At 41.8% G+C, this 19,490-nt stretch overlaps 1 protein-coding gene across 7 annotated transcripts; it reads right to left on the minus strand.

The window, feature by feature from the left end:
- Positions 1 to 991: 991 nt before the first annotated feature.
- On the minus strand, positions 992 to 19,021 carry PRPF18 (pre-mRNA processing factor 18). 7 transcript variants are annotated; one of them, XM_050907004.1, is made up of 11 exons: positions 18,944 to 19,021; positions 17,668 to 17,745; positions 17,516 to 17,542; positions 14,631 to 14,735; positions 12,826 to 12,939; positions 10,869 to 11,015; positions 9,062 to 9,130; positions 7,246 to 7,386; positions 6,670 to 6,741; positions 4,078 to 4,233; positions 992 to 1,658 (listed from the first exon to the last, which is right to left on the minus strand). In XM_050907004.1, exons 1-11 carry the CDS (start codon positions 19,007 to 19,009, stop codon positions 1,578 to 1,580), a joined length of 1,056 nt encoding a protein of 351 aa, XP_050762961.1. In that variant the 5' UTR covers positions 19,010 to 19,021; the 3' UTR covers positions 992 to 1,577. The 7 variants fall into 7 exon arrangements, with proteins under 7 accessions (XP_050762961.1, XP_050762952.1, XP_050762988.1 ...); XM_050906995.1 differs by lacking the exon at positions 17,516 to 17,542; XM_050907031.1 differs by lacking the exon at positions 7,246 to 7,386.
- Positions 19,022 to 19,490: the final 469 nt, after the last annotated feature.

Here is a 19,490-nt window from a genome sequence, read left to right on the forward strand (position 1 = left end):
AAGTTCCTCAAGATACGCCCCCGAGCTCACTGCCAGCGCAAATCCCCCAGCATCACGCCTCGCTGTGCCACGGGACACTGTAAATACCCACGGGAGACGGGTAACTCCTTCAGAAGAGGGCACCGGTTCCTGCTCCACGCTTCCAGTCGAGGCGAGGACTCGGACAAACCAATACACTTAAATACTGACACATTTCTTCAGGAAGTGGTTCTGCTCACATTGCACCAGGCCTACCGCTGCGGCAGCTCAATGGTTACAAGCCCACAGCTCACGAGTGCCAGACGTGCCAGAGGTATCGGAAGACCTGCTGCTGCACAGGAGCGGTAAGGGGATACCAGATTCAAATACCTGCCTGAATCCAACCCCGGGGAAGCCAGGGCCAGACCCTCCCCTCTCCACCGACGGCACAGAACAGGCTTCTCCGGAGGCAGAGGAGCGCGCTCTGTATCGGCTCTACTGGATCTGTGGGGCCAGACAGATGCGAGGTCTGGATTCTCGCAAATGTGGGTAGTGGCAGTTATTAGCAGCCACTGCAACGATCAACAATTTGTTTGGAGCTTCGCTGTAGGTCCTAGAAAGGCCTCCTTAAGAGAAGACCTGTGAATACTTTTGCAGAGGTACCGCTGTTGTTGTAATTAAAAAAAGCGCATTATTTCAGCCTAAGACTTTCAACCTGCACCACTAACAAAGTTTCAATATTTCACTGTTTATGCAGAATTAGACATCATCGTTTCTGTGAGTTTCTTCACCGTTCCCAGTCAAGATGCACAATGGTAAAGATTTGTGGCTGCTAGAAATATTGTTCGTGGTCATGGGAGGTCCTAATTATTTTCTCTGCAATGCCCAGCAGACTGAAATTTTCTCCAGATGTATAAAAATGGGATTTGAAAGCCTCAAGAGCCATAAGATTACTTCCCCCAAGCCCAGAAGGTTTATATTAAAAATGTTGTTACCGGGGGAAAAAAAAAAAAAAAAAGCCAAATCAGATGCATTCAAGATCAAAAACTCTTTGCACTGAGGCTGGCTGTATTTTTCAGCTAAGAAATATAGAAACCTTTTTTTTCTCCTCTTGATAAATACCACATGAAAGATTAGCCATTAAAGTCCTCATATTTACAGAAATAACCAAGATTCAGATTCAACTGCTTCCCTCTAATCATCTCCCCACACCAGCCTCCAATGGGAAAGCAGCCAAAAAAGCTCCACATACGCTCCTTGCAGGGCTGAGTCGCACCTAAAGCTCTACGATATGGGAAACAGTTCAGTCTGTATGGTTCCCTGAATAACAAACTGAAATAAAAGCAAGGGTCGTGTTCATTGTCCCCTGGTCATACCCCCTTCAAAAACCACCCCCTCTGCTGTATATTGGATGCGTTCAGCATAAAGCATAGATTTCAAAAGAAATCTAAATAAATGGGGCTTGTAAAAAGGAAGCTGTAGAAAATCTGCTGCTTTATGCTTTTTTGCAAAGCCCACCCTAGGTTCCTGTTGGTGTTAAAGCACAAACTCTTGTCTCTTCAATCCTCTCTGGGTCTTGGAGATCAAAATATGAGTCACGCCTTGGACACCGCAGAGCCTCATAAAGCGTTGTACTCCACACATTTCGATGGGTCTGTTGGGAAGTGCTTCTGGCAAATGGTCATGAGCCTCTTCAGCCCCTAGGAATTAACAAAACAAGGACAATTCTGTAATAAAACCGCAGCTGTCAAACAAACTTAACGGTCTACAGCATTTTTAAGCTTAACAAGAAGAATTCAAGACAAACAGCTGCTATTTTGGGGTTGGGTTTTTTTATTTGGTTGTTTTTCCAGTTTTTAAGTTTTATGAACCTTTCTGCCTGCGAAGTGCCAAGTTATCTCCAACATCAGAGAAGTCTGTGGCATAACTGAAGAGACCACAGATTCAGTCCCTCATGACAGATTCACAGTGAAGGATCACAGTAACGCTTTTATCCCTCTTTACCACCACAGGAGAAAACACTACTATCACAATAAAAGGTATTTAAAAGAAACCTGGGTATTAAAAGTAATTTTATAGAGCAAAAAGCAATTTTTGACACCAAAATAAGCTGCACAGCTACGAGAAGAACCGAACAGTTTCTCTGGAAGAGAGATGTCGTTCCTCCCCATGGCGGCACCACATCTGACCTACGCTGTGGCAGCAAACTGAAGAAGTAATCAAGAAGAAAGGCAGAATGTCAACTTTTCTCTTCAGTTCTTTCAAGGCATCGATTGCCAAAAAACAACATGACAGAAACCCTGTGATTATTTTCTTCCAAGTCAAGCATAAAAGTCTAACAAAGAAGAAAGAAAACTGCTGTGGCGGTAGCGTAATGTGGATACATTTAGCAATGTCACTTTAGCAGTGACATTGTACTCCAAGATGGCAGAGTCACGTGCCTGTCATTAGACACTCATCATGGAAGACGGCTCCTCACTGAAGGGAAAAAAATGATTCAACAGAGGATGCTTTGGCCTTTTCAGTGCAGGCAAGTCTGGAAAATACGTCCTAGCACCATAATGACTCCTTGTTTGGGATGTTACGATCCCAGGTTCATTGTAAATCAGAAACATGTCAGCTTGATGTAACTGCTGGGAGCACAGATAATATTCCATGTTCCAGTTTGAACCAGACTAGCTAAACAAGACCTGATATTTAAAACCAACACGGAGAACATACATGTTTACAGCCAACTCTGTCTTGGCGCTTCAGTAAGTTGTGTAATTCAGAAGCACAGATATGAAATTCACAGTGGGAAGATGAACACAAAGATTTCCTTGACCAACAGATGTAACCCCAAAAGCAGAGAAGGGCCAAACTGAGGAATTCATATACATTGTACCTTCCAAAGGGCATGCTAAGAGAGATCAAGCAACGCTACAGAGTTGTGATCTTTCTGCTAGAAGAGTGGCAAATGGACACAGATGGCCAATTATTCACCAAAGTTGGAGAAGCAGCATTATGGCCATGTTGAGGCCCACAACAACCTTCCTTCAGAGTCCAAATTCCTTTTTTAACACAGACTAACAGCAAAACTGTTTCGTTTAACATAAGCTATTTCATCCATTAAATACTTCCAAGCAAGTATTACACTAACTGGAGCCTGTCTCTGAAGATGCGTAGTCCACATGCCAATTTTCACCTTGCAAAAGAATTGATCAAATTTAGTTTGTTGGCTCTGTAAATGTCTGGAACTCCCTCTGACTTCACGATGATATTTTCACAGGTGATGACATTAAAAACTACAGCTGAAGAAAAACCAAAGGTTATACTTGTAGCCCCAATACAAAGAGACTCAAGGTAGAAGGAGAAGTTGCATTTTACAAGCAATCCACTTGCAGACATCTGCAGAAGTTGAAAAGCAACAGGAGTCCTTCTGCCACAGCAGCAAGATCCTGCCAGGAGCTCTGAGCTCCATGATGCTGCTCTGGAGGCTTCAGAGTTAAGCCAGAAGGTCTTTATCTCAATGAAACTGCAACTGGCAAGAGGCAAATACATTTAACAATACAAGGAGAGAAGACTTGTCTCCTCAGACCCGTCCACCCATTACGCTGAAACATCAGAGAAGAAAAACACTACTGCTATTAATTCCGCAAACAACAGAAGTTCATGACATGAGTATGAATATGCATAGGAGGAATCGAACCTGGAATTTTGAGCCCACATTGTTAAAGACACGTGTTTGAAAAATGCATGCATTTACCTAGTTGCAGAAATAGTCAGAAGGACTGTATTTCACGGTATAAAATTCCACACATGATGTTAAAACCATGAGTTAAGCAGTGAAGGAACTCAGGAGAATAAAGCATGTCTTCACAGCTACTTTGGTGTTCATACAGGACCACAATAGTTAAGATGCAGAAAAAGCCATTAGACTCCGTTCCTAGCCCAGCACTGAAGAGCCTTCAGGTCCAGGATGAGCTACCTATTAAATGGATGTTATGCTTGACCCAAACTCAGGCAACTCTCCATTTCTAGGTCCTTTTTACCACATCACCTGTAACTATGAAACCAATATTTCTCCAAGATCCCCTAACTTCAAAAGCAAATCTGTTGGATTCCCAAAGCTAACGTTACCTGAATATACTTCCTTTGAGTTTCATCATTGAGAACGTGGGCTACGTGCTTGGAGAAAATCTTTTCACGACCTGTTCGAGCGTGGATGCCAACCATAGTGACACCAATAGGCCAGGGAGCATTTCCAATAGCCATCTGAAGATAGGCATCGTTTGCCTGAAGGAATACAGTGCACGCACACTTAGCAAAACAGAAAGGCCATCAGAAAGCAGAGCATTTTTGCAGTGCCAGATACACCACCACCGCATATTCCAGTCTCTCTGAATCAGGTTTCATTGCACAACGTTAACCAATTTTACAACACACCTTCCTAACAGGATTCATGTTTATGCTGAACTCTGAGGGAAGCAAGGACTATGCACTTTACCTATAGGGTGATGACAGAAAGCACTGGATAAGGCAGTCTAATATTGATTAGAACTAAAGTTTACTGGGGCTATTTTCAACTCAGCCTTCTCAGGCTCCCATAAGCTTTTCTGCTGTAATCACCTTCACAACCCTTGCCGTTTTGGTTGATTAGGCTTGACTAAACCAGGGAGCCTGGCTGTAAGCGCAACCCACTGCAGGCCCACGTCACGCACGCAGAACTGAGGTCACCCGGTACGCAGGAGCGCACTGGGGCCCGACAGCTCTCAGGGACAGAAGCAAGCTTCCAAAGAAGCCAAGAACCAGCTCTCTACAGAACTGGGTTAAATAAGCGTATTTGTAACAATGTTTATGAACAGAGCAGTAGCAGCAGTAAATGAATCTGAAATTTCCCAATCAAGATAGCAGATCCCGTTTCTTAATGTAAAGCTGCAGCAGACAACATCCCTGGGGAAGAAGAACAGGGATAAAACTTGAAGGGAAAATTAATAGCAGGAAAGGGAGAAAGAAAGAGAAGTACAGAGCTTAAAAAAGCCATGACAACTGAGAACCAGGAAGTGAGGGGGACAGACGCATACAGGCAATTACAGAAACAGCTTCAAGAAGGATTTGGAGCAGGACATTCCTCCACTATTAGCGAGCAGCTATATGACTCATTGATAGAGAGTTCATTTATCATCTCCCACTTAGAGACTACACAATAAGTAGCAATCATGACCAGCGGGTGCAGTTCCTTCCCAACTGGCACTGAGCAAACTGGGAGGTGAATAAGGAACAAGGCAGGGGGTCACAGACAGAGCTGAGAGTAAACCTGAAGAAGGGACAGGACTTAGTCTTCATCTACATGAGGCAGAATCTGAACAGTCTTAGTCAAACATCTACTTGCTGAGTTAAATATAGTCTTGTGATGAAACATAGTATGTGAACGTGCAATTAAAGACCCTTCCAGGACTGTCACAGCAGGGTTAATTAAGGTTGAGCGGACAGCTTGCATTCTGGCATCTGCCTACTGTCACATGTTGATTTCAAAATTTAAATCTTTTGAGCATTTCATCTAACAAAGCAGTAAGAATTTGTGGCTGACAGTATTCACTAGGCTGCACAAAGCAAAAAAGCACAGAAGACAACAGCAGGCAGAAAGAGACAAATCTCTCAGGAAGCAAAATGGAAAAGGATATGAGTATCTTTAAAAGCACAAGGCTCATCAGCCTAATTTAAAAAAAACCCAAAACTTCTAAATGTGTACTCAACCCCTCCCTAAATCAGTCTGTGAAGTTTCCATAAAGCCAAGCACCTCCGGGAGAGAGGCGCACAGCTGATTAACCCATGAGATATACCACATTCCTGCACACTCACTGCTTTGGGAAGGCATCGGAAAGGGAATTTCCGCATAAAGATGATGACCAAAAGAAAAAAAATGCCCGAAAACAAAACCCCACTACCATACGTCCCACACTTTTAGTTCTACTGTCAAATGATTTGGATTAAACTTGCCTTAGGCCATCTAAAGTTTTTTCAGTAACAAAAGCAGGTTTGCTTGCTTACTTGACAAATTATCCCAAGTCCTCACAAGAAATACTAGAAATTTAAAGGCAAAACATGGCTCAATTTCCTCTGCATACACAAGCTGCTTAAGCAAATGCTATTGGTATTTAGGTTCCACTTCTGAGGACAGCTACAAACAAAACCTAACACTGCCTTTGATCCTGTGTGCCAAAGTACTTCTGCCCCCCTCAGTAAGCAGACTTTGTCCAAAAAACTTTTCATTAACTTATGTCAACCTTACCAGGCCAGCTAATGCGAGCATAGCCAAAGAAAGAGACAGTGTCTCATGTTCAATAACTCAGTTCACCTCAATTAATTCCTAATTAATTTATCAACATCCTATTACTATTAATTCAATACCTTCATTTAACCTTACAATATCGGGTTACCCACACAGGATTCCTCTGCAACTCAATATAACCATCTCTGAGAAAAATTCTATTCGTGCTTGCAAAGCTCTACAGTTTCACCAACCTCAAAAGATCTTCTGACAGGCTGTGGATCAAACAGTACCTGGAGCCTAACCTTTACCAGCCATTTTTCATTTTGTTTGAATATATGTTGTGCGTATTTCCAGCTACATATCTTCAAAATCAAAAAAGTGGGAAATGTTGAAGTAATAAACTCAATCTATTAGAACCAGACAGCCTGAACATGCCGGAAGAGCGCAAACAAACATACCTTCACATATTCTCTTTGCAACATGAATTTAATAATATCTGTTATTGATTCTTTGATGTCTGCAGGAAGTGTCTACAGGAGAAGGAGGGGGGAAAAAAAAAAGAAAAAAAAAAAGACATCTTTACTTCAGCATAGCAGCTCAGGAAAATCATCCTAGTCAGCATTTATACAAAGTTTAGCACCTACCCTAGCTTGAGGACTTCAACAAAGGAAAACATCTTTGTTATTTAGATGAAGGATCTGAAGCAAGAGAGGTTAGGTGGTTACACCTAGTAGCTAGTGGCAAAGTGCAAAATACAATCCCAATTCTCCATCATGTTTGCAACCCAGTGAACAGGTGATACATAAAGCAACACCTGGAGAAGCAGTGGGAAGGCAGAAGAATTCACTGGTCAAGACAAAAAGGTCAGAACTGGGAGTCGTGGGCTCTAGACACAGAAGCTCTGACCAACTCACTTATCCTCTCTTCTTCAGTGAAGATAACATCACCTTAAGAAAGGGCACTAACCACTGGGTACTTTGAAAGCAGAAGTTAAAATAAGTCTTACAGGATAGTGACATTTAAAAGTGATTCACCCTTTTCCGAAGTTTTCTGAAGAGTGGCCTCAGGTACGATTCTGTCTGCTTTTGAGTGGCACTGTTCAGCTTCCCCTGTACTCCCCGTTTCACGTAGTCTTCTCTGGCATTCAGCTCCTTAGCCCAAACTCCAAGAAGAAACTGTACGAAAAACAAGCACATTTATGTCACAGTGCCATCTAGTGACAAGCGCGGCAAAACAGATGGGAACAGTGTTTAAGCCACCAAGGCAAAATGAGTTTTTCGGAGAAATCTGAATTAAAAAGGCAAGAAGCCTCTTTCAGAGGGACAGGCAAGGAGGGATATGAACAACTCTCCTATCATAAAAACGTGGGCGAGGGAGGAGCATGTATAAAAAGGCATGTACGAGGAAACAACAGTGTAGGTATCAGTGCTGGGAGGGAGGAGGGGTACACAAAAAGAGCAGAAATCTAAGTAGAATGTTGATGTTTCAGGGTAACTTTTGCAAAGGAGCCTAAGGAACAGTAAAGATCACAGTGAAAATTCAACACAACAGAAAGTAAACATGTCAAACATACCTTCTCTCCACCTGGAAAACAATTTTTGAGCTTTCTTTGTCTCACTGCCCAGCCCAAACTATATTAAAACGCCAACGTATTTGATTGTCCTGGTATCAGCTAGGACAGAGTTAATTTTCTTCCTTGTAGCTGGTACAGTGCTGTGTTTTGGGTTTAGTGGGAAAATAATGTTGGTAACACGCTGATGGTTTTAGTTGTAGCTAAGTAGTGTTTATACTAAGTCAAGGATTTCTCAGCTTCTCATGCCCAGCCAGCAAGAAGGCTGGAGGGGCTCAAGAAGCTGGGAGGGGACACCGCCAGGACAGCTGACCCAAACTGGCCAAAGGAATATTCCATACCATATGAAGTCATGCCCAGTATATAAACTGGGGGAGCTGGCTGGGAGGGGCGGATCATGGCTCAGGAACTAACTGGGCATCGGTCAACAAGTGGTGAGCAATTGCATTGTGCACCACTTGCTTTGTATAGTTTAATTCTTTTAGTATTACTATTGGCATATTATTATTATCATTATCATTGTTTTTCATCCCTTTCTGTCCTATTAAACTGTCTTTATCTCAACTCACGAGGTTTTTTTTTCCTGATTCTCTCCCCCATCCCAGGGGTGGGGGGGCAGTGAGCGAGCGGCTGCGTGGTGCTTAGCCGCCGGCTGGGGTTAAACCACGACACTGATATACGCAAATGAAAGCTTCAACTCTTGCTGTGACTTCTGATCATCACAATAGTTACACAGGGACCATCTGACTCAAATGAGAGGCAATACAGGCTTCTTGCCAGGAAACAAGGAAACAATTTTCTACGGTCCACTTGAACCTGTTTCCTCAGCAAAGCCAGTGGACTTCCTTTAAAATTCTCTTATTTCACATAACAGTACCAGGTGACATTTCATTTCAGCTTGCACTGTTCCTGGGGAAGGGAGGCGGGGACTCCTCGGAAGTTTTTAATGCCATAGTAGTACATAGAAGCAACTACATACAACTGCCTCAATTATCATACGGAAATCAAAACCATATTTATTTTGTCTGGAAGAGTAAGACCAGATTTTGAAGAACGCTGCCCTCCCAACAGCTCTTTTCCAGGTCTAGCAGAAGTCACTATTGTGACTAACCAAGGCTGTGGAGCACCAAGCATTTAAAAAAACCCCACATCTTAAGCATAATGTGTGAGTTTTTCTCTCCAAGCAGCTGAAACCGTCCCTTCTATTCATGAAATGTATCTGCGTGATAGTAAAAAATATGACACAGCTACAGAATAATTAATCTATTAGAGTTTGTTACCTTCAAAAACTTTGTTATGATGTCCATATCATAGTGATCATCACCCCGTCCTAAGGATTCTCCCAAAGCCTAGAACAGGAGAAAAAAGGCAATTATTTCCACATTGTCTACAGTTTGCCACCACCACCACAGCAGAACATGATTCACTGCATCGTGAACTGTAATAAACTCTACCAGTAATCCAAAACACTAGTTAGGAAACAGAATGAAACAGCTATATATGCTACTGAGATTCATTAAGCTATTAAAAACACTTAAGTAAAAAAGCCAATATGATTATTTCTGAAAAGTCAATGCAACAGTAATTTTTCATTCATTAACTACTAAATTATTAGCATAATTAGCAGCTGTCTGACAGCACTGTATTAAGGGGAACTGTGGGTGCACTGCATTTTTTGAGATCCCCAAAGCCATCCATTAACCTAATTATTTTGTTAAGCTATTTCAATTCTCTGATGTACTGGGGCTTTTTACCATTTCACTTAATTGTAACTGTGAAATTGAGGGAACAAATCTAAAAAAAAAAAAAAAAAACAAAACACAAAACCCACCACCAAAAAACCCCCAGTAGTATGCTCCAATATTCCAGCTTCCTGCCAAAACCTTGAAACTGTTAATACTAACAGCAATTTTTAGAAATATTTTCCAGTAGGTATAGTTGGATTTATAATCTATTTCCATTGTCCTCACATTTCCAAAGTGAGTTTTATTTAAAAAATCTCCTAGATTTGGAACCCAATTCAGTGTAAGTCTTTATGCTCAAGGGAATGCAGTTAAAGGAGCATAAAATTCAGACTGCAGTGTTTTCAAACTTTTCAGAAAAAGATTACTTTCATGGCTCAAACCAAGCCTGCCCTACTACCCCAAAAAGGGGATATTTTGAGAACTAACAGATCAATAAAATGCAGCCCCATTACAACTGGTATCCATTCTGGTACTACACTTATTTTAAACCAGAACCCCTGGTACCCTAACAAAAAAGCCAAAGACTATTTCCTAATAATAATGTATTCGTTTAAGCTTTCAGTTGTAAATCAGATTATTTCTTATACATACTTCTGGAGGGATGTTATGAAGATTAACTCCTGCAAAGAGTTTTGAAGATTAAGGGTAAAAGACTTCAGCTCCAGTTAATGTGCTTTTCAAAACATTACCCTAAAATATCAGATGCTGAATGCCTTTCATGGCACTCATTCTCTGCTCACTTACACAAATACCACGGTATTCTTTCAGAACATAGTAGCCATTTGCACTGAAGTTTCTGGGACACATCATCTCTGCACTTCTTGTATTTCCTGTGATCTGCCTACTTCTGATGTCCACTTCTTTTTTTTTGTCCTGGATGTTTTTATATCAAACATTCTTTCTGCGTGTCTATTTTTCAGAGTCCATCTTTCTTGTATAGGGAAAATTCATTGGTACCAAGCTTATTACCCTCTCAAATACTCACTGGAAAGGCTTTAGAATTTATGACTAGGTAATGTATTTTTATTAAATTCTCTACTTCCAAACCCCCTGCAGAGGGAATTGTAACTGTATCACTTGCCTTGCAGTCAACTCCTGCCTGCTTTTTGATGAGGTGTTGTAAACAAAGACCACTTGAGTTTTCACATGTCTACTGTAGGCACCTATGGTGCAACTCAAGGCTTCGAAACCTAAATTTCCTAACAGAGCATATTTAAGGATACTTCAGAATGCCTAAGTTAGATGTTGAAAACAAGATAACTTTGTCTAAACAATCCTGAAGCTTTCTCACAACAATGTACTACATCTAAAATCCCTTAATTAAAATCTACCCATCACATACTTCTAATTCTTCAATAGTAGTATTCTCCTCATGGACTTTCAAGTCATTCTGTGAGTCATCGTCTCCTGCTTCTTGGCCGCCTACAATTTCGTTCAGATACTGCTGGTCAATCTTATCCAAAGCAGCCTTCAGGTCATTTCTCAGGCCCTAGAAAAGATAAGAAATGACTAATTTACAAAAAAAACTCAAATAAATAAAAGCAGTTCAGTACTGTCAGTGTGAACATCCAACTTCTGTTTAAGAAAAGCCAAGATCTGTAAAAACATGTATAAGGGTTTAGCTTTGTTGTCTGAATTTAAACTGAACTCAAGGATCAGTTTCTGGATTGTTTCAGCACTTAACAAAAAGCAGGTGCATGAACTTCGGCAATGTTCATACCTATGAAAAAGACCTTTTACCATATTTTCACCAGAAAAGCATGGAGGACTGAATCAACTTCTAGGACTTTCTTCAAGACATCTTCTCCAAGCAATGCACTGAACCACCCCAAACCAAACAGAAAACAGACCATAACCATCATCAGCTCTACAAGTCTTCACATCTGCCCTGAAAAAAGCTGTCAATAAGGTAAGTAGCACTACTTCAGTACTATCACATAAAACATTTATGTAGTTTCCCTTTATTACCAATGATTTAAACATAGCAGAATGTTTTATATAGATTAAGTGTTTAAAATCCCCTACTCTAGAATAGGTGATTTAAAAAAAAAAATTAGAATCAGTTTGAAACCATATCTATAAAGTTAAGAGCTGCTTTTGAATAGAACAAGAAACTCGGCTTAGTCACAGTTAGAGGACTCGCATTCTTATCTTGAGACATAAAATACAAAGCTCTATAAAGGAGGACGACATTTCTCACCGTAAGATAAATTCAGCCACTCCACTGAGAATAGATATGCACAGTTATTTCCCCTCTTCTATCATCATACTTGACTGTCTGGAGAGTTTCTATTCATCAGTTAGTAGTCTAAAAATGTCTGAACCACAAACTGGTTACAGTGAGTATCTACCTTTTAAGCAACACGTAGCAACAGGAGTGACTGAAACACATAACACAAAAATCCAACACAATCCTATTTATGAGCTCACTATTTCCTAAGACTCCTACTACTGTCGTCGATGTCACTGGAGGGGAAGCTTTCATTAGCAGAATTACTTTTTTTTTTCTTTTAATATTTAGATCTGTTTATCTTTTTTTAAAAGACTTGAACAGGAAAAGGCTTTCCTTTTCTGGGCAGCCCCAGCAAAGACGTTTCAAACAATTCAGTTTGCCACAAATTAGGGAAGAAAATCCAAATCGTCACTCTCTTAGCTGGGCTGCAAATTTGGTTAACAGTGAATGCAAAGCAAACCCCAATTGCATCTCCTCACTCAACTGATCAACTCTTAAAACAAAAGGAATAAATCAGTTAACTATGATATACCTTTTAGTCACTTTTTGAATTGATGGCTACTCTAAAGGGAAGGGGGGGGAAAATGAAGTTTCCGTAACAAGTTATAGCTCTGGGAATCAAGGGATTTGAAAAATCATTTCCATACCAGAAAGACAGGATGCAGTCCTCCCCTTACTTACCTGTACCTTCTCCGCGATGCATATAATCACACACAGAGGACAGTTTTAACAGTAAATGACTGCCTTCTCTGCTAGCTCAGAAGCAGGTAGCAGCACAGGCTGGGGTAGTGCTGCCACCTGGAGGCCCCTTTTTCGACTGAAGAAGGCTAGAAGGTTTCTGGAGTTGAACTGTCTAACATAAGGAATCGTAATTGTGCACAAAACTATGACAGTTAACATACTTTCTCAGGCAATAAATGAGACGGAGCAGGTATTTCTCTTTGCCCTGTACTACCCCTTCCTCCTGAAAATTAACAGTTACTGAAACTGATTTTCGGTAACTTTTATAGGGTTCTTCATTGGTCAGCCCACTACAAATAAGTAACTAACAGCTAGCCAGTCTTACCTTGTTCACTTCAGGTGCAAGAATTTCTATCTTCCTCAGACGCTGAAATGCATCATAGTCTGTTTCTCCAAACAGTCTGATGGGCTCACCTCTCTCTCGTAACCTCCTGATAACCTGAAAAGAATCAAAGCATTCCCTTACGCAAACTCGTAAAGGAAGCAAAATAAAATCCAGAAGGACGGATTTATTTACTTTCCTTAGAATAACAAGCTGAGCTGGACTGGAGAGGAAATGGCAATATTTTAAGCAGTAGAAAAATGTTCCAGACACTTTACAATCTAAATATAAAATTCCCACGGTATTTCATTGAAAGGTCATTCCAAATATTACCAATCTAAATTTTGCATAAAATCCCAAGCTGTTTAGTATAGCCTAACTTCTTCCTGCTCTGACTTGCTTAAGTAAATACACAAAAATCACCCCTCTGGCAGAGCTTAAAAACTGTTTTCAAAATCACAAAGGAACTTGACGATAATCTCACTCACCTACTTGTCCAGTGCAACAAAAATACTCCCTAACTAGGCCGCAGGTTGTTCCAGCACATCTGCAAGACTGATTTACTGAAAATTCTCATCCTTAAGCATTTGGCAAATATTAAGTCCCATAATCTAATGTGAGAGTTACTTCAAAACGAGATATAACAGGGGTGTAATATCCTCCCTCAGCTGATTTGCAAAGTCATGGGCAGAGCCAAAAACTGAACTTTATTCTCCCTATTCCTTATCTCACGCATTGCTTCTAAATCTCTTTATACTTACCATTTATTCATTTAGTGTACCAAGCAATAGGCTTATTGATACATGAATCACCACGCAATACTTTGGTGATCAAGAGAAGGGCTTACACTTCATTTCATGCCACCACTTCGTTATACCAATAGACTGGTAGGACAAGAAGAACTAAATGAATTGAGACATTAATTCATTTACTCAGTTCAAGTGTCTTGCAGTATGTTGGCAAGCATTTGACTTGCAAATGTGTCACAAAACCAGGGGTGGACAGAGTGCTGGCACAGCAACACCTAAACCTCGACCAAAACATGCACCCAAGTAGATCAAGAGCAGTGAGACAGTGCGCATGACACAGGACATACAGACCAAATCTCAAACCAAACGTGAAATCAACAGGCCACATCACAAGTCCTGTGATATACTCCTGTAAAAAACCAGTAAGTATCTTGCAAAATTAAGGGGACATGTGACATCCGTGGATGATCTCAGCTGTGAATTTCACTATTTCCAAGATTAGAATTTATTCTGTACTTCTGAACTTCCTGCTTCTCTTCTGCTTTGGGGTATAGATCTGTTTGTGAACTCACATTCACGTAGGTATTTTTATCCTTACAAAGGACAAAGAACACACCGGCTGGTCTGGCTTCAGGACTTTTTCTTCTAGAAATCAAGGTGAACTTCCAAAACTTAGTCTCTAAATTTGGGTCAGACCAATGAGCTAGAAAGAAAAGAAGCTGGGGGAAAAAATCTTGGAAAAAAACAGCAGGCCATCTTCAGTATTATCCAAGGATACTATTCTAGAAGTCATCTGAAAAAGCTGTAAAATGTTATAGCACATCTGTGCAAATCCATATGACAAAGAGGCTCTATCCATCTGTACCTCCCTATGCATTCACTTGGGCAGCAGATCCTTGATGAGCGAAGATGATCATTGTTGACTGTAAAAATGGAGGCTTATTCTTTTATACGAACTGCCATAAAAAGTACACTTCACTAGAAAAAGCAGCCCCAACAAGAAATTTCAGATGCATTTGCTGTAAACTCAAGTAGTCTGTTTACGATGATCGATTTTACCTCCTGTCTGGAAAGGGTCATTGGTAACTTTTCTTCTGCCAGTTCGAGTTCCAGCACTGGATTTGAAGAAGTCAGTGGTTTCTCCTCCTCCTCTTGCTGCTGTACCTACATTCAACAGACATATTTACTAATGTGCCGATGGAAATAAACCCGTATATCGATAGCAATGTAAAGATGCAGGAACTCTAGAAGACAGATTGCAATATGACAATACAAACTTTTAGTTTCGTAGTTTTTATTGTCTAGAATTGAATTTCATAGAACAATAAAAGCTTTTAAAAGTACCACTATTTAACTAACAGTTCTGCATGTTGCAGGAAGCAGTCTCTATAGCAAAACGGAAAGGACAATTGCTGAAGTTTGGCAATCACTTTAGCAGGCAGATGTCAGCACTGGTGCCAAAAATAGCAAATCCACCCTCTGCCTGTTGATTCCTGCCCCTGCTCTAGCCTCCTTACCCATGCAAAAGCATTTGCATCGCTATGTGACGAACCAGATGGGGGAAATGATTCAAACAGAAAATAATCTGGCAAACACAAAGAAAGGTACTCTTCCCAGCCCACTTAACTTAACCTCCTCATCCAGCTCACCAGGCATAGCACATGCATGGACACAAGGGCAGAAATGAAAACCCAAGGGCAGAGAGAGAGAGCGGGGCTGCTTCTTTTGGTGGCAGCGTCAGCTTAAAATGTTTATTACCTACAGCTTCAGTGAGCTGAGTACAATTAGCAGTGACCCATGGGTTTTGAGAGGTGCTTGTTTAAGGTAACACATCTTTCTAACAAGCTTGCCATAGTTTCTTGTGGGTTAAAAAAAAAAAAAAAAGACACCTAGAACTCCCCATAGGGATACAGTCTCATTAACAGCTCCTCTTAATCTAAAAGAAGGTCCCTGAATCAAACAGAGCTTTCCTTCTTCATTACTCAATATTTTAATAATGCAAACCAACTCTTTGATCAAAGTAACTTTGAAACAGCAGTCATGTAACTACAGTTCCCTTTATAGGCTCAGATTTGACACTTCTGACAGCAAGAGCAGATTGCTGTTGGTAATATTCCTACAATAAGGAAACATTTCCAGTACTCGCATCTTGTTTCTTCCTAGATTCCTTATTAGAATTTATTTTCTTTCCGTACTTGCTAAAAGGAAAATGCTCCACTTAATCCTACAGCACCCTGTAGCATTCTCCGTGCATGGGCAGTACACTGTCATTTCCAGTCTGTATTCAGGTTGATCAGTTTGCTGAATGTACTGGAGAGATTTTTTTAAAGAAGCTTTTCTATTCTTTCAGGTCAATGTGCCCGTCTTGCACCCCGGTGTCAGTATGACTCCATGTGGATGTAAGGATGCAGCCCTGTGGCTCCAGCTACAGCATTCAGTCACAAATCTATATTCAATGCTATACCAGCAAACATAGAAATCAATCCTATAACCACAGGTGTTTGGAACAAGCAAGGGAAGGACAATCAGATCAATGCTTAACACATAAAGGGAGGGGAAAAATAAAACTTCCATCAATGCAGGAAAGGGGGAATTGACAGGGGACAGAAAATATGGAAGAACTGTGTAAAAATATATATATATATAAAGAAATACACTCCCATGGCAGAAAGACACATACGAATTTTAACTTACAAACATTCTTGAAATCATAAAGAGACAGCAGCATTGGGGGAAAAGATTTGATCCGTTCTGTCAGCTGGACTCCAAGTTACAAGCAATATCTTTACCACAGTTATTTTGGTTTCAGTGCTTTCTTTTTCAAGCAAGTCAAATTAATACAACTTGTTAAGTCTAAGCAAAGCAAAAATGCACCTGAATTTAAAAAGAAATCAGTCTATATTCTACATCTTATTAATGCAGTAAAGGTCAAATGCAGAAATCTGGGAGGCTCTAAAAAGGTACTAAATTTAAAGAAGCAACTTATTTTAAAACCGTTTTCAGGGTTACATTTCAAACCCAAACTGGTGCTGCAGCAGCACAGATAACGGCATTTTAACCACCATGCAAGGTTCTGAAGAACTCAAGCTAATGCTCAAAAAGCATCACGTAGTCATTTCCACTTGGAAGAGCGACTGGATTCACAGAACCCTTTCTCATGACTATATGCTGCACGTTCCAAGAATCATTTTGGCATTGATGTTCAAATATTCTACAAACAGATCAAGGTTTCAGAATAAGTCACTAACTGGGTAAAGTTCAATCGAAAACAAAGCTCCTATTTGTGCCCAGTAACAGCAAACAAGATTACGAGCCTCTATCTTCCACAAGGGAATGCATACCCCCTCCCATACACGTATAATCAGGCAGGCAGGCAGACGCACACACTTGTAAAAGAAAACAACATTCTTTCCATTTCAGTAAACTGTTTCCCTGACACCATTACAGGGCAGACAAAGCCTTCCAGATCACTCATTTGTTTCAAAATGCGCCCTAGGTTACCAATTGTTTTCTAATATTTCGCCAGCAAGAAAATAAATGCTGTTGTTGCACTCTTTCAATGCTGGATGGTTGATGGCCAAAACCCAAATACAAATATATACAGTATGAAAGTTGGCAGATCTTTTTAATATGCGCCCACGCCATACTGATTTCTTTTGGACATTTTGACAAGGCCGTGAAAATTATCCAAATGGATAAAATTATCCGAATGTATCCATTTTTTTTCCGATAAGGGGGGGGGAAGGTGGCTATATCAGATCCAGTGTTCATGCCTAACAGCACAATTTAAAAAGAAAGGAAGACAAGCTTTGATCCCAAGCCACTTCATGCTCTCCACAAAAAAATAAATAAAAGAAATAAAAGCCAAACCATAACACAAACTTAAGTAGCTGTATATCATGCATATCTTTTCCTGCATTGAAAATGGTTTTGGAAACTCATACCTCTCCAGGTGGCTTCTCATTTACAGGCTAATGTATAACATTAACAGATTGAACAAAGAACAACAATTATCATTAACAACATTTATATTGTTGATAATAAAATGTAGACTTCAAAGTAAACATACAAATTCCTGGAAGAACAATTACCATACCTTGTAGCCACATCTCTGAAAGTAGGCCTCCTCCTCTTTTTTAGCTAACTCACTGCGTTTGAAATATTTCTTTTTTCCCTAAAAGAGAAGAAAACTGTTAACAGTTTACAGTTTCGCACACTTGGGCAAAAATGGCTCAAACTTCCTTACTTGATTTGGTGAATTCAGCTACATCCTTTCATAGAGATGGCTACATTGTCATGTAAAGGGAACTAGTTGGAAGCACCTCTGAAAATCAGCAATAGAGTGACTTCGCAGCACATACGTATAAGCAGACGTAAAAGTACAATGTGTTCACCAGCGCTTTAAAAAAAAACCACATTCTTTGTCATGTAAGGCCATGATACTCGTTAGCGTAAAGCTTCGCTTCAGATGTACACAACAAGGCCCAAGCTGGAGTACAGGAAAATTGTTTAAATAAACCATACAACACATGTCATTTTATGCTAAATCAAGGAATTGGGAGAAATCACCTTTGTACAGAGTATTTTGTCAGCTTGCTTGGTGCACCTATGTAGAAATGTGTTTGATAAGACGTTCCATACACGCAACAGCTGGCAACTGTGGTCACCCTGAACCGTTTCCCTTGATTAATATGAACTATTACTTCTTTCTTCATACTTTGCCTGCCTGACCTACAATAGCCTCCGATCACGGCTCCCTACTTCAACCGCTAACGCCAAAACCTACACTCAGACATCCATGAAAGCGCTCTGCTTTACCGTGGGTGTTTTAAGCTAACACACTCGGCACACACACACACACACACCTCTGCGACCCTACTATTGCTATGAACAGAACGCAGCAGTGGTGAGGAAAGGGAACCACACATTGCTCACCAAAGGTGGCACAGACTTTTCTCGTCTCTCGGCGCCTGAAATAAATAACTAAACCAGCTCCAAAAGGCAAAGGCACACAGCAAGGCCCTGAGGCCAGGCTGTTTCCGCGCCCCCAATTCTCCGATGCCCCCGACCGCAAACTCCTCCTGACTCCCTCCCTGATCCCACCCTGGGCCACTCCCGCTCCTCTTCCCCAAGCCCCGAACCCTACCCTGGGCCGCCCCCGACCCTCCCAAACCCCACCCTGGGCAGCTCCGGATCCCCTTACCCCGGCCCCTGTCCCAGGCCGCTTCCTCTCCCCTTCCCCGGCCCCATCCCGGGCCGCTCCCGCCTCACCCCCGCCCCGAGCCTCCACCTTAGGCCGTTCCCGCCGCCCTCCTCCCGGGGCCCCCAACCCGGGGGGGGGGGCTCCTGGGCCCCATCCCGGCCGCCCTCACCCCCACGAGCTCCTTCTCCTCCAGCTGCTGCCGCTTCCGGCTGATCTCCCGCTTCAGGATGTCCATGGCGACCCCAGCCACCGCCGCCACCGGCGGAAGTGGCCGAGCAAAAACAATAGCGTCACTTCCGGACGGCCGCGCCGCCAGCCGAGCCGCAAGGCCACGCACACGCACGGCGCCCCCTGGTGGCTGGGAGGAGCGCTGGGTGATGGGGGTGTGATAGTGCGCGACAGCGCGACAGTGCGACAGTGCGACTGTGCACGGGGGGAGCTGTGGCGGCTCAGCTACCCCGGGGGGGGGGGCGTGGGGCGTGGGGCGGCTCACTGGGCCTGGGGAGGGTGTGGGGCTGGTCTCTGGCCCCAGGAATGGCAGAGTGGGTGTCGGTCTCTTCTCCCAAGTAACAAGCGATAGAACGAGAGGAAACGGCCTCAAGTTGCACCAGGAGAGGTTTAGATTGGATGTTAGGAAAGATTTCTTCACTGAAAGGGTTGTCAAGCACTGGAACAGGCTGCCCAGGGGAGTGGTGGAGTCGCCATCCCTGGAGGTA

The sequence above is a fragment of the Gymnogyps californianus genome, chromosome 1 (assembly GCF_018139145.2).
Source record: "Gymnogyps californianus isolate 813 chromosome 1, ASM1813914v2, whole genome shotgun sequence".
NCBI lineage: Eukaryota > Metazoa > Chordata > Aves > Accipitriformes > Cathartidae > Gymnogyps > Gymnogyps californianus.

Bases quoted from the DNA above. Each gene is read 5' to 3' on its own strand.
- PRPF18 (XM_050907004.1), bottom strand. From the start codon at position 19,009: ATGGACATCCTGAAGCGGGAGATCAGCCGGAAGCGGCAGCAGCTGGAG. The intron at 17,746-18,943 runs GTGAGGGCGGCC...CTTCTCTTTTAG, and splicing joins AGGAGAAGGAGCTCGTGGGG to GGAAAAAAGAAATATTTCAA. The intron at 7,387-9,061 runs GTAACAAACTCT...TTTTTCGTACAG, and splicing joins TCATAACAAAGTTTTTGAAG to TTTCTTCTTGGAGTTTGGGC.